General features: G+C 30.1%; 2 protein-coding genes across 2 annotated transcripts; one reads left to right on the top strand and one right to left on the bottom strand.

The window, feature by feature from the left end:
* The first annotated feature begins 491 nt into the window (after positions 1-491).
* LOC129951999 (angiotensin-converting enzyme-like) lies at positions 492-5,673 on the top strand. The gene is made up of 7 exons (XM_056064410.1): positions 492-986; positions 1,049-1,595; positions 1,656-2,341; positions 2,402-2,619; positions 5,074-5,202; positions 5,256-5,434; positions 5,493-5,673. The coding sequence occupies exons 1-7, from the start codon at positions 945-947 to the stop codon at positions 5,501-5,503; spliced, it is 1,812 nt and encodes a 603-aa protein (XP_055920385.1). The 5' UTR covers positions 492-944; the 3' UTR covers positions 5,504-5,673.
* A 3,768-nt stretch (positions 5,674-9,441) lies between these two features.
* On the bottom strand, positions 9,442-11,976 carry LOC129951086 (angiotensin-converting enzyme-like). The gene is made up of 8 exons (XM_056063096.1): positions 11,846-11,976; positions 11,242-11,785; positions 10,819-11,179; positions 10,401-10,746; positions 10,124-10,341; positions 9,854-9,994; positions 9,601-9,779; positions 9,442-9,539 (listed from the first exon to the last, which is right to left on the bottom strand). The coding sequence occupies exons 1-8, from the start codon at positions 11,891-11,893 to the stop codon at positions 9,529-9,531; spliced, it is 1,848 nt and encodes a 615-aa protein (XP_055919071.1). The 5' UTR covers positions 11,894-11,976; the 3' UTR covers positions 9,442-9,528.
* Between the last annotated feature and the right edge of the window lie 3,370 nt (positions 11,977-15,346).

Raw genomic sequence — 15,346 nt, 5'->3', positions numbered from 1 at the left:
AGAATACATTATGCATTTCACCTTTTCCATGAAGAGGTAATAGATGTTCTTAGCTGCGATGGCGACATGTAACAAAGCTTTACCTATACTATCAAAAAGTACTTTTACTATGAAGGTCCTAAAGAATTCAATTCATTAATGAAGCCTTTTAATACCAAACTATGCAAAGAATTATGATCACTTAATATTTCTCCCTTTCTTATATTAAAAATTGTAACTACATATGTATCTTTTTAAATTCTAAAAATACCATTAGCTCTGAGTAAATTACTTCAATCGGGCAGACGGCAAAGCCGTGCTAAACAGATTTTTGTATTTAAATAATTATTAATTGTTATTTTAAAAACGAAATAAATCTAAAAAAATCAAAAAATCTAAATCTATGTATATACTTCATGTTACAGGGGAAATCGGACAAAAAACAATCAATTTTATAATTTATTTTCGCAACGCTTGATAACTCGGTAGTAATACCCAAATAAATCATTTTGAATATTAACGTACATTGATGGAAAGTAATATGCCTCAAAACAAAGTCGCTTGTCGTTTACATCTACATAATGTCATATAGAGGTACACGAGTGTTTTTAGCTCAGCTATAATATCGGAGAAAAGCTGAAACACTTGCGATTTCTTTATTATCAGTGGGCTAAGATGACAAAATTGACCTCAGATAATTTCAGCCATAAAAACACTGTGCATATATTACAGTTATCATCACATTATGCGTTGAGGAATTGCAAAGAAACAAACCAACCACATAAACTCGTTGATAGAAATACAAACAAAATTAACCTATACACCGACGCAACCGACATCTCTCAGTCTCAACCTTGGATCTCGGTCCAGATTCATTTTTAGTGCGTTTAAGTTTAAACTCATCTGTTTGTTTCCAAATAATTGTCGTGTCGTTTTGTCAGTTGTGTTTCGGAGTTTCATCAGCAATGAAGCTGGCGATTATAGTTCTTATATTGGCTGTAATTGGGGTAAGTAGATGTTTTGAAAAGTGTGCCTGAAAAAGCTGACTTAAGAAAATTATTTTCTTAAGGTTTGCCAAGCAGCAATATCTGATGAAGTAGAAGCAAGAAAATTTGCGAAAAAAGTGAGTGGGGATTTGTACAACTTCTATGACAATATAGCTGAGAAAGCATTTAACGCTGATGAAGATGATTTCGAGTCGCTCTTTTCTAGTGTGGAAACTATTCGAGCTACTTCAAAAGCCCTTGTAGAAGTTGTTAAGGATTCAAGGCAATTTGACTATAATAAATTCAAAGATTCAGATCTGCGTGAAGTTTTCAGGACTATTTCGAAGTCAGCAGGTCTACTTATCTTGGAGGAGGAATACTTCTCGACAGTTGCAAGTACACTTAATTCCCTTAAGGAGTTGGCTAGTGACAAGGACATTGAGAAATACAAATGTATCGATTGTGAATACTTATCATATTTCCCTGATGTTCAGAAACTCATTACTCAAAGTAATGATCCAGATGAGTTATTGTATTATTGGCAAAATTGGAGGGAGAAAAACAGCCAATGGTCTGCCATTCATTTCTACACTCTTATTCAGTCATTGAAAACAGCAGCAAATTTAACGGGTTTGTTAGTTTGTTTTCAAATGAATAGCTCGTTCCTTGATTATTATTTTTTATATCCAGGTGTTCCGGTTCTTGAACTCTGGTCGGAGTTTTACGATATCGAAGAAATGGAAAATGTCATGCTTCAAGTGCGTCCACTTTACCAACAATTGCATGCATTCATCCGCAATCAGCTTTACGAAAAGTATGGACCACTAATTGTTAAGGAAAATGGCCCAATTCCTGATCATTTGTTTCAGCAAGTCCTTGCACAAGCTTGGACTAATGACAGCGTTATCGATGATATCTATCCGCACAAAAATCTTCCCCCTTACGACAAAATCCTATCAGAGAATGAATTTAATGCCAATATGATGTTTGGAATAGCCAGCGACTTTTATAAGACTCTTGGATTTGATCCAATCCCCAAGGAATTTTGGGATAGTCGATTTAAATTGAACTCGAACTCCGACACCGGTGACTGCCGGGCTGATATTTATGACCTTACTTCAAATGTGCATATGAAATTCTGTCACAAGGTTGACTTCAGAAAATTTCTCCAAGCTCATGGATACATGGGAAGAATCTACTACGCTTTGGAGAAGAAAAATTTACCCTTCTATTACTTTAGCTCATATGACTTGGAATATCCTTTGGGAGAAGCTTCAATTCTATCCGCATCAACGCCAAAACATTTAAAGGAAATTGGTCTAGTGAAGAATTTCGATTTTAGCGCGGATGTTCAGATGAACAGACTTTTAAGAATGGTAAGCACCAAGTGAAATATATACATACTTGTAGCGATGCAATATTTTAATTAATAACAGGGTATCCACACTATGATGAACTTACCGACATTTTTTGTGCACACAAAGGTCATGCATGACCTTCTTGCTGACACAGTCGATATTGAAAATCTGAACAAGCACTACTGGAAGTTAATGGATGAGTTCGCTGGAGTCGAACCTCCTACAGATCGACCTGACAATTTCTTTGATTTTCCCTTTAAATTTTACATTGATCTTGATGAAAACACTCAAGCAAGGTACGTACATAAATCGGGTAGTGAAAGGTGTATTGGAAATTGTATTAATCGGCACGTATCATATCCAACTCTAGGTTTTAAGTCTACCTTGTATACCAAAGCTAACTGCACAATTATCAAAATACTGCAACGTAAGACTGAAGTAACAAACAAATTTAATTTGTTTTAATTAATTTTTGCCCGTAGTAAAACAATTATTTGCCTTCAAAGTTATATTTAGAATTTGGCAACACTAAATATGTAGTACGCCTTTACTCTATAAGTGCAACTTTTTAAGAATGTTGTACGCAGTTTTGTTGTGCTTTTGAGTTCGAAATTTTGAACTAATGCAATACTTGCCATATAGCTCCTATGCCTCAAGTAATAAAAACAAGAAAGCTTTCAAAAACATTAATACGTAAAAACTCAATCTAAAATATTTATGACAAAAAATGTAATATCGTTTGTGTATCACGTTTTTATTTTTTGCATTAATTTCGAATATTGCGTTTTCGTGCTTAATACAAATACATTCAAAAATATTTGAAGTATTTACATATTCGTTTTGTTTTCACTAAAGTTTTTTTGTATAACATTGTTCACTATAATTTGTGTCAAAAATTAGGCATGGCGAACCGCAGTTGTTGTTGTAATTGTCAATGCATTCGCTCATTAAAGAAGTTTAGTAAGACCGGGAATTTCATTGCAAATAATACTACAAGTATGTCCCAATAGTTCAATGCTTAGCCCAAATGAAAATGTTTGGTCTGTGATAAAAAGTTAAATTGCAAAAGATCTCTTAGAAAATTTGTTAAGGATTTTTAATAGTTGAAAATATTCATCTATAAGAAAACAGAGAATAAGAGCCTCGCCAAAGCTTTCGATCGCGTAAATCACCAGGTTTTTTTGAATAAACTTTTGCAGTTTGGTCTTCACTCTAACCTTTTCGATTGGTTAAAATCCTATTTAACTCGAAGGGTTTAAATTGTTAAAATTGATGATAATTTTTTTGGAACAGATCTTAGGGCCATCTGGTGTCCCTCGGGGGATCAATGATATTCCTGACATATTCAAAAATTCATAATGTATCCTATTTGCGGATGATCTTAAACTGTATCGCACCACTAAATCTATTCAAGATTGTACTTTGTTGAATGATGATTTTAATAGATTGGCTGATGGGCGTGACAAAAATTGTCTACACTTGAATGTCTCTAAGTATCAAGTTATGTCCTGTTTCCGTATCAGTTCACCTATATACTTCAATTACACTATTAATGATTCAGATCTAGAACGGGTGGTTCAGAAAAAAGATCTAGGAGTTGTACTAGATACAAAACTTTCCTTCTTGCCGTACATAGATCACATAATCAAAAAATCAAATCAAATGCTACTGTTCATTTAAAGAGAAACACTAAAGAATTAATTGACCCATACACACTTAAATCCCTTTTTAATTCTTTGTTTAGATCAGTGCTTGAGTACTGCGGTACTGTTTGGAATCCAACTTATAATAACTCGTGTGAGCGATTCGAAAAAGTACAAGGGAAATTTACAAGATATGCATTTTTTAAATTAAATGGGAGGATTGATACTCCACATTATAAAATCGGGTGCAAGTTATTTGAAAAACAAAGTCTGGAAAGTCGTCGTACATATTTTGGAATAATGTGTATCAGGGATATAGTCTCACACCATATTAAATGTCCTCTATTACCTTCTTCAATATGTATGCGCGTTCCTAGAAGTAATTCTCGTGATTTCATTTTGTTTCATAAGCGTTTTTTTAGAAAGAACTATGGTCGTAATGAACCAATATCTCAAGTAGAGATACTTTTAAGCTATATGTATCTTACTTATTAAATCTGCCTTAATTTAAATAATGAAATTTTATAATTATTTATATTTACCTAATATAAAATGATAATTTTTTTTTATTACTAGTTTAGTTGTTAAGAACTAATGCATTAGTCTATAAGGGAAGATGTTCTCTGATTGATGAAACAAATAAATAAATAAAAGAAGGTTCGCAGATAATTACACAATCTTGTATTAAAATTTAGTATTCTCTACGTTAGGTACACTTTTCCCATTTTAAATGTGTCTATAACTATCTTAACTTAAAAGAGTTAGGAGTTCAACTTTCTTTTCAACTTTTATAACAAATAAGGGCAGATGTGATAAAACGACTCCTTAAAACTAAAATTAGCTTTAAGTTCTATACAAACAATACTTTGATTAACATTTACACTTTCGATTTATTCATCGGACCTATTTTAATACAAATTAGTTACAAGTTTTGAAATCCTAGTTCACTAAAATGCATGTTTTACGACTAAACTGTTTAATTTGACTGGTTTATTACTTTCTAGTCATTACGAAATTTTCGCAAATTAACTAAATAGGATTTGAGCTAGGTATGCTTTACATGTTATGTAATTTTTTTTCATTTTTGTATATTGATTTTTCTTCCAGAAAATTCGTTTCGGAAATATTGGGTTATCAATTCTATAGGAAACTTTGTGAGATCAGTGGACAATATCCTGCGGCACCATTGAACAATTGTGATTTCTTTGGTAGTAAAGCGGCTGGAGATGCACTTAAGTATGTCATTTCCTTTGTAGAAATTTGTATATGTGTTGATAATGTTCTTATAGAAAAATGATGAAATTAGGTTCGTCGAAACCATTCCATGAGGTTTTGGGTCAACTGTTACCTGGAGATGCAAAATTAAATGGCGAGGGTTTACTAGAATATTATAAACCAATTGCTTCTTTTCTTGAGGACAAAAATAAAGAATCAGAAGTAAAGATTGGGTGGATTCCATCGAAGAGAAGTATATTAAGTCAATAATAAGTCCACAGGACGAACATAATTTGTTTTATTATTTGCAGAGGTTGCTTGAACAATAATGGAACATCTTTAAGCATAATAACAAAACGCGTCTTTATTTTTTAAGAGCTAAAATTTTGATGATTTAATAAAGTTTTTTTTTTAAATAATAAAGAAGTTTAAAAATACAAAAATGTAGTGTGAATATAAACTTCATGAAAATAAAATATATTTTTTCAACTATTTGCAGTTTTCTAAATATTCTTTTGTTGAAATGGTTTAAAAAAAGGTAACAAACAACCAAGGACCGGGTTTTAAGTAGACAGTAAGTAACAATCTATCGATCTAAAAATTGGTAAATTAGTGGATGTTGCTAAGTTTAATTGACAGTCTTCAAATATTCAGCTTAATTGTGTAGGTTATGTTGTGGGTACTATTCAACATCTACATTCTAAATGATCTTTATTTTTTATAAGACAAACATAAACTTCTTCTCAACAAATATTTGATTTGTATTAAAAGTCAACTGTCACCAAGATACATAAGATATTTCAGGAGTTTCTCGTAGTAGGTTTGTGGCGCAAGTTGCCACAAAAAGAAACATTCATAAACTTGTGAAGGTAAACGAGATGATTGTCAACAAAAGGGGTTGCGATGCGATGATTTTTAGTTGAAAACCAATTTTTACTTACACTTTAAGGAGCATTTCATGGAAGTTCTTATTCCTTATAGAATACAATACAGATTGGATTTTTCCAAGAACATTTATAACATGGTGAAATTTTGAAGTCGACACCTTCATTTATTTACAAGATATCGAGAATCGAACATCAACTTTTAAAACTTTTGCGTACTATTTTTTGTAGATTTTAGTTTTTTATTAAAAAACTGACTGTTGCATTTTTATAAATATTTAACTGAATATCGAAAACAATATTTTCTATGAGATGAAATAAGTGTGAAGCAAATATCTTTTCACAAAAGATATTCGAGTCCAAATAAATTTGAATTAACTTTAAGTAATTATAGTTTTGGTTTTATTTTTTGTAGAAAAAGAACTGTCAACTTGAATTTTCTTAAGATCTTTCAGGAGTCAGTAACGATATTCTGCGTTGCATAAAATTATTTCAGAGATAAAATAATTCCTTTTGTAAAATATTCGAGGAGTCAATTACCTATTTTTTTAAGTTTTTTTTGACGTACTATACGTCAGATTATACAATATAAAATTAAATTCAAGTCTCTAGTATTTTATTGGGTCCATTACTTTTTTAAATTGATAGTGCTTTCTGAATCTTTCTGTTTTATTATGTAAAAAAAATAAAATAAATTGGGTGACGCAACAGTCCATGAAGAACCAAGGCCTAATGGTAATGTTCTCAGGGATGCCGAATCCGAACGGCTAATTTGAGAAAGCACTTTTCATGAAAAGAATTACTCTTGGAGAATTTGCAATTCCTCGCAAGAAGCAGTACCCGTAAAAAAAGTTAGGTGGCACAGGCAGGGATTGAACCCAAGACACCTTGCATGAAACTATACTTAAAATTAATTTTTAAATAAATTGAGTTTGTAACTCTACCATCTCCCATAAGTCCACATCTCATGTCTCATAGATATTTTAGAAAGAGCGATCAACTTATTACGTCTTAATTGCCAAAGTATCAGTATTCACATCACATTTTTTAATTTTGTGAATTGATCTTTGAAAGCTTCCTTCTGCTAGGAATCGGATGGTTGCAGTAAGTTTTGAATTGATTTATCAGAACAATTCTACATAATTTTCACACACTTAAAATGTGTCATCAAATCCAATATATTTTTTTCTTTCTTATTTTATCTCTTGAATTCTTCTTCCTTTTTTCACTTAAAATTGATAATAATATTGCATTCATCTTCAAAACAGCAAAAATTTTACTTCAGAAACAATATAAAAATGTATGATTCTTCAGTTTTGACAGTTCGAAGCAATTTCGAAGTTTTCGAATTGGATCGAATTGAAGAACATGCAATTTCATTTCACGTGAAATTAAAAAGTGATTTCAATTCACTTTCGATCGAAATTCGGAACATGGGCGTGAGTTACATATTTAATACAATTACTTCTTTCTTCATGAAGTTTCTAGATAGTTTTTGTACCCTTTTATATTTTATAGGAAATAGTTCGAAGTTAAGAACAATCATATATCGAAATACACCAATACACAGACAAAATTCCCTTTTTAACTTCCCATAGGAAGTTATTGTAATGGGTCCGATTTGTCAAATTGAAAATTTTGACATTTCTTGACTGTCTGTCTGTCGATTTGTCTTGCTTAAAAGATTGTCTATATGTACTCGTATCAATTTTTACCAAATTTGCGTACTATTTTTTGTAGATTTTATTTTTTATGAAAAAACAGACTGTTGGATTTTTATATAAAAATTACTGAATATCGAAAACAATATTTTCTGTGAAATAAAATAAGTTTGAAGCCAATATTTCAAATTTTCGATAGAAGTAGCTTAGACCAATATCTACAATTTTTGAAACGAGATTTGAGTCGAAAATTTTTATTGTTTTTTTACTTTTGGTAAAACAAACTGTCAATATTTCAAATTTTCGATAGAAGTAGCTTAAACCAATATCTACAATTTTTGAAACGAGATTTGAGTCGAAAATTTTTATTGTTTTTTTACTTTTAGTAAAACAAACTGTCAATTCGATTTTTCTCAAAATTTGTCTTAATGTTGAAAACAATATTTCTTATAAGTAAAAATTAGTAAGAAGCTAATTTTTGAAAAGATATTTGAGTCGACAATCAAATTTTACCAACTTTTATACAATTTTTGTAGGTTTTTATTTTTTGTAAAAGAAACTGTCAATTAGATTTTTCTCAACATTTTTCAGAATGTTGAAAACAATATTTTCCTGTAAGATAAAATAAGTTTGTTATATTTTTTTTTTTTTTAGAAAAGGCGATCTAAGCAAGTTAGTTCTTCTAGGAACAGTTCTGGAAGTTATTGGAAGTTGTAATTTGTTTTTTATTTCCCTTGGAGACTTGGAAGGATCTTTTTTTTGAAGCGCAAATGATCTTTCAGTCTTCGCTTGGGGTTGTTTTTATTGGATTTCCCAGCTGTTTTTTTGGCTCAGTGGTAAAATTGCCTTTGCAATCAACTTGAGAGATCTGTTCATTATTCTGCGAATTTCCGTTGAAAATTTTCTCTCACCTCGTAGAACTAAAATAATATCTTTCTGTTCTAGGGAACTAATCATACCACGACCCATGTTTTCCTTAGAATTAATTGTAAAATAATTTAAATTTAATTCCTAAAGTGTACTTATTGTTTTATAAAATTTAAAAAAAAAATATATAAAATATTAAAAATTATAATATTTTTGATACTAGTTAAATATTAAGTTCTGTATTTCAAGGTGTTTCTATTTTAATGTCCATCAAAAACACAGTCTTACACAAGAAACGATTCATCATAAAACCTATGTTATTTTGCATAAGATAGTCTTACTTTTTTTTTATAAAGGTTATAAAGGTTTTTTATAAAGGTTCTAATGCATGTTGTTGTTTTAATTTGGTTTTACTCTTAGCGACTGTCACTGTGTCTATTTTAATGTCCATATCTGTATGTAAGTACAAATTTTCGACAATAATATCTTAAAAATAAATTAAGATGATGACTTCATAATTATTATTTCATAACACATTTAGCAAACCAATGTTTTCCAAGAAAACTAAGAATCAAAAACAAAATTACTAAAATTGGATTTATGTTTGAAATATTTTATATACTATTTCATATTTTTCAAAGGTCTTTAAATGAGAAAAATGGGTCAGAATAAGGACTTTTTTCACACTGTCACGAATTTGGGTCGCATTTCAGCCTCTTCATAACTCTCTATTTTAACATAAACAACAAAAATAGTTCAAAACCATTTAAGTCGTGTGAAAAGAACAAATAAATTAGTTGTTTTTATTATTTTTTCATCAGACAAATTATTTAGTAAGACTCAACCTCTAAATATTTGACAAATTTTTATTCGTTTTATCTTTGTTTTTATGAAATAGGTAGGTATTTATTTATATTTTTAATATTCCCAATTTTTTAAAGAACAACTGAAAATATAAGAAAAAATGTTTGTTAATATAAGATAAATTCATTAATAACCGAACTTACCTTTCGTAGATGGAATCCATCCAATCTTTGTACCTGACAAACTATTTCTTTCCTTTAGCCAGATATGCAATGGCTTATAGTATTCTAATAACGAATTAGCTGACATTGCTGGAAATTCTTGTACTGCTCTGCTCATTGCAGCTCGCCATGAAGTAGCTGATCCCATTTTCATCATTTTTCTTTAATTTAAATAAATAATATATTATAAGATACTCGTACCAACTTTAAATCAAAAGACAATGTTGATTCTCACTTCATGGCAGTTCCAACGTCCTTACTTCCAAAGAAATCACATGCATGTAAAGGCTTGTTTGGATCATCTGGCACAAAACCTCCACTAGTTAGACAAAACGACTCATACATTTGATAACCAAGAATTTCAGAAGCAAATTTTCTAAAATAAGAAGAAGAAAAGAATGTAGGAATAGATTCTTTAAAATATCACTATAAAATACAAAAAATAAGGAATGCTTAAGTGTGGATTTTCTTTTATATTCTTTTGAAAATTCCTGATTTGAATTACCTTGTTTGGTGATTTTGTGCAAGATCTTCAAAGAACTTATACGAAAAATCAATATATTTTAGTTTTCTATCAACTGGTGGTTCAATTCCAGCAAACTCATCCATCAGCTTCCAATAATGTTGGTTTGCTCTCTCCAATGGCACTCGTGCTTCCAAAACATCAATCATCAATTTTGTATTAACAAAATGTTGTACAACATTAAACATTGTATGGACGCCCTAAAATCATTTAATTGTCAAGGTACAAAAACCTTTTTCATTATTTGTATACATATTACCATTCTAAATAAACGATTCATAGCAAGTTCATTGGTGTAGTTGAAATGATTCAAAATTTCAGCTCGGTTCATATGATTGGGAGTTGAAGCTGACAGAATCACCGCTTCTCCTAGAGGATATTCTAAATTAAAAGATGAAAAGAAATAGAATGGGAGGTTCTTTTTTTCAAGAGCATAATGTAAGCGTCCCATATAACCATGGGTTTGAAGGAAGCGTTTGAAAGTTGACGTTTTGCAATATTTCATGTAAATCCAGGAAGTCTTGTCGAAAATGTCTGGTTTGCAGTCAATTCCAATTTTTCCTACTCCTTGAGAAATGAACTTGAAGCGGTTTTCTTTGATTGTTCTGCGTAAGAGAATTACAAAAAAAAACACATTTAAAAGGCATATTAGCCTGCGTAAGGAATTAAGAACTTACTTCGGAATCGGTTCAAAACCAAGGGATTGATAGAAATCTTCAGCATACTCCAATATTTTCTCAATGTCGAAGCCCTGAGATTCAAGACCTTCCTGTAAATTTGGTAGTCTTTCTTTGGGATAAGATTGACTCAGCACACTTTCTTTCTTCCAGGCCTGTAGCAAGACTTGCTCAATTAGATGATCCGGTATCGGTCCCTCTTGGTTCACAACTGCAGTTCCATACTTTCTTGATAACTCAAGTCGAATATAAGCATGAAACTCCTGATAAAAAGGCTTTAATTGTCCCATAACAATCTCCATGTCATTGAAAAATTCCAGATCGTCGTAATTTCGGAACCAAAACTCACGCACCGACTGTCCTGAAATGCCACAAACAAATTTGTTCATACATAATTGAAATATCGCCAAAGATTTTACTCACCATTTAAATCAGCAGCTCTCCTAAAGAGTTCTACTATATTCATAAACTTCAAATTTCCTGAACTCAACTGCTTCTGGCGCCATTCTCCCCAATAGTATTGCAGTTCCTTAGGATCAAGGCTGTTGGAGAAAACTTTTCTTATATCTGGAAGTAGGGCCATGTTGCAATTTCCTGGTTCCATATAACTACAGACATCTTTTTCCGTTGCAGCACCCTGAAGTCCCAACAGTGACGTAGCCAAGTTACTGAAGAAATCATCTTCAAGAACAAATAAGTCTGCCGATCTTAATTTCCGAATTCCCTTTATTACATTTAAGTTCTTAAAGCCGGCAGTATTATATTTCCTGGCCTCCTTAGAAACCGATAATATCACATTTGCTATCCTATGAGCTATTCCATTGTCTTCTAAGGCAGCAAAGAAAAGCTTATCGTCAATTTGATAAGTTTCATTTGAGATTTCATTGTACAAATGATAAAGTCTTATACTAGAATCCTGCAGGAATCTGCTAGCATCTCTTTCAGAATTATAAACTGCGTTGGTTAACTTCAAATAAATGTTTTAATAATTTTTTTCAGGAACTACTTCATTAAACAAAAAACTTACTCCAATAACAGAGGCCACCATACAAATAAGAAAGACTTTCGAAGCCATATCGCTAGTCAAGCTTGCGAATTAGCTATGACATTGAAGAATGGTATCAGTCATATTTATAGCTTTATTTTAGGAAAGATTTGTTGATTTACACAGCTCTGGCCAAATTAGCATTCAAAATATTAAAACAATTGAGTGTATGATGGTATTTTAGCATCTCTTTTCTCTTATTCATATTATAATGTTTATAATATAAATAAACATGTTTTGTCACTGGCACAATCAAAACAGCTTATCGTAATGACCTCAACATTCGAAGAAGTTGATAAGGGATGAAAGTTGGCGAAGCAAATCAATTAGATTCCCAATGACTGAATGGAAATGTCAACTATGTTTATAGTAGGTTAAATATTTTGCAATTATTATTGCAGGTTCACAGACGACGCGACGGTACCTTGCATATAATTTTCTGGTATACATAATCTTGTGCATATAATATTACCTATATATATTTTAGAAAATTACAAAAATTATGCTCATGGTTTTGTATATTTATGAGTGAAAAATTTACTTGGTTTTTAGTGTTACCACCTTCGACTATAATGATATTGTTATCCACCAGGATAAAAGAAATTGCTTGAAAATGCTTATAAATTGATAGCGAATTTAAATTTAAACAATTAGATTGCCTTTAGAAGTCCAATAATAAATATTGTTAAAGTTTTGCATTTAAAGAGTATACGATTTCAAGAAATATTTTACAGTAAATGTAACGAATCATTCATGTGAATCGAAAGATTCGAACGAATCGTATAGCAGAATAGGCCTGTTAGTGTAACTATCATTTGAACTTATGTATTATTGTTGTTCCACTTAAATTTTAGTAAATTGCAGCTTATTTAGTAGGAAAGAAGTGGGGTGAATAGAAAGTGAACATTTTGAAATTTTGAAATTTTGAAATTTTTTAGTTCAAATTTTGGGCCATTAAAGCTAAGAACGCTGTATTGCAAAGATTTAAGAAGTCAGAGAATTTTTCCAAATTGTGCTGGTTAATTGAGTACAGATTTTACGTTTTGTTATTATAAAAGTTTGTAGCAAATTTATGGTTTAAGAAGTTTAAAATAAATAGTTTAAAACAAAATTAAAAATGATCCTGGGATGCAACCCACACTGATAACTTCCCATCCCGTCAGTCGAATTGTCTTGCTTAAAAGTTTATAAGTTTTCGTGTTGGGTTAAAAAGTTGTCAGTTGAACTATTCTGAACAATTTTAAAATTACCAACAATATTTTTATATAAAAAAAATAATTTAGTTTGAAAATTTAGTTTTGTTAAATAGATTTCTTTAATTTCTACAAATTGGATAAATGATATTGATTTTAGAGATATCAAGAACCGAACATGAATTTTTACCAAATTTGCGTACTATTTCTTGTAGTTTTTATTATAAAAAAAAGACTGTTGGATCAAACAAAAAAACAACTGAATATAGAAACAATATCTTCTGTGAAATAAAAAAAGTTTGAAGACAATATTTTTAATTTTTGAAAAGCTATTTGAGTCGAAAGTAAATTTTTACCAAGTTTTAGTCTTGTTTTTTTTATGGGTTTTTATTTTTTTTTGTAAAAAAAACTGTCAATTCGATTTTTCCCTAAATTTTTCCAAATGTTGAAAACAATATTTTTTATAAGTTAGAATTAGTTGGAAGCCATAAGAAGATATTTGAGTCGAAAATCAATTTTTACTAACTTTTATTAAAATTTTCTTTTAAATTTTTATTTGTTTGTAAAAAAACTGCCCATTCCATTTTTCTAAAAACTTTACTGAATGTTGAAAACAATGCTTTTTAAAAGATAAAAGTATTTTATAGCAAATATCTCAAAGTTTTGAAAAGATATTTGAGTCCAAAATCAATTTGGACCAACTCTTATCAATTTTTTAGTTTAGGTTTTTATTTTTTACAGAAAAAACTATCAATTCGATTTTTCTCAAAATCTTACCAGATGTTAAAAACGTTATTTTGCAATGCACAAAATTGTTTTGGAGATAAAATAATTTTGTATTCGTAATATTTTAGAGGTGACAAATTTTGTTTTCAGTTGTTTTGATTTATAAAAAAACCGTTTATTGGAATTTTTATTTTAAAAAAAATAAAAGTTTGGTATCACGTTACAATTTATTGTATAAAATTTAATTCAAGTCTCAAGGCGTTTTTGGTTCGCCTACGCAATTACTGCCTTCTTTCTGCATTACAATTTATTTTAAGTCGATATCTCTTCTGGTTATTTAGCGGACGTAAAAACGTGCACCCACAAGCACAGACATCTTTCTAAAAATCTTTTATTTCGACTCTTTATTAAAACGTTGATAAATTTTCCCGTCTGTCGATTTGTCTTGCTTAAAAGTTTGTAGGATTTCGTGTTTTATTAAAACAAATTGTCAGTTGAATTTAACTTTCTTAAAAATATAAAAATTAGCAACAATATTTTGCATTTGATTAAGTAGTTGGATTTCAAAATCTATTTTTGTTAACGAGATTTTTAGTCAAAAACCAATTTACACCAATTTTTGTGGCATTTCTTAAAAGTTTGCATTTATTATATAAATGAAAAACAAAGTGGATGAATTAAATTAATTAGAAGTCTAATCTTCTACTTTTCACGAGATATGGAGAACTAAATGAAGTAAATAGTTTTAGTTTTTAAAAAGATATTTGAGTTGAAAGTTAATTTTTACCAAGTTTAAGTACTGTTTTTTTTTAAACGTTTTTATTGTTTGTAAAAAAAGTGTCTAATTGATTTTTCTCAACATTTTACCGAATGTTCCTTATAAGACAACATTAGTTTAAAGCCATAATCCTACATTTTTGAAAAGATATTTGAAACAATTTTTACCAACTTTAAGTGATGTTTTTTTTATGTTCTTATTCTTTATAAAAAAAAATTGTCAAAATTTTACCAGGTGTCAAAAACGTTTTATTTCGTTCCACAAAATTATTTTATAGATAAAATCATTTTGTGTTCGTAAAATATTCGAGGTGACAATTATTTTTGTTCAGTTTTTTTGTATTTATAAAAAAACGTAAATTGGATTTTTTTCTCCAAAAAAATACTTGTTTGGTATCACGTTACAATATTTAATTTGAAATTTAATTCAAGTCTCTAGTGTTATTTGTTCGTGAGATATTTGGGGTTAACCGAAATTTTCACTTTTTTAATGAAATCGCAATCGTAAAAAAACCTCAAACTCAAGTTTTTTAGAGTCCTTTCTGTATTATTATCTGTACAACAAAATTTATTTGTAGTCGATATGCCTACTATTTCTTGAACTATGGACGACAAAAAAACTTCGTACGTACACACACACGCACAAACTTTTCTTGTATTTCGACTAAAGGGACCTTGAAACGTCGGGAAATGTAAAAATCGGACCGATTACAATAACTTCCTATGGTAAGTTAATAAAAACGATTAACATAAAAATTGCGATGGGTGGACCTCACTGCGGTAACGT

This window comes from Eupeodes corollae, chromosome 3 (genome assembly GCF_945859685.1).
Source record: "Eupeodes corollae chromosome 3, idEupCoro1.1, whole genome shotgun sequence".
Lineage (NCBI taxonomy): Eukaryota > Metazoa > Arthropoda > Insecta > Diptera > Syrphidae > Eupeodes > Eupeodes corollae.
Note: the sequence above shows the minus strand (reverse complement) of the source record. Positions and strands in the feature narration are given on the sequence as shown.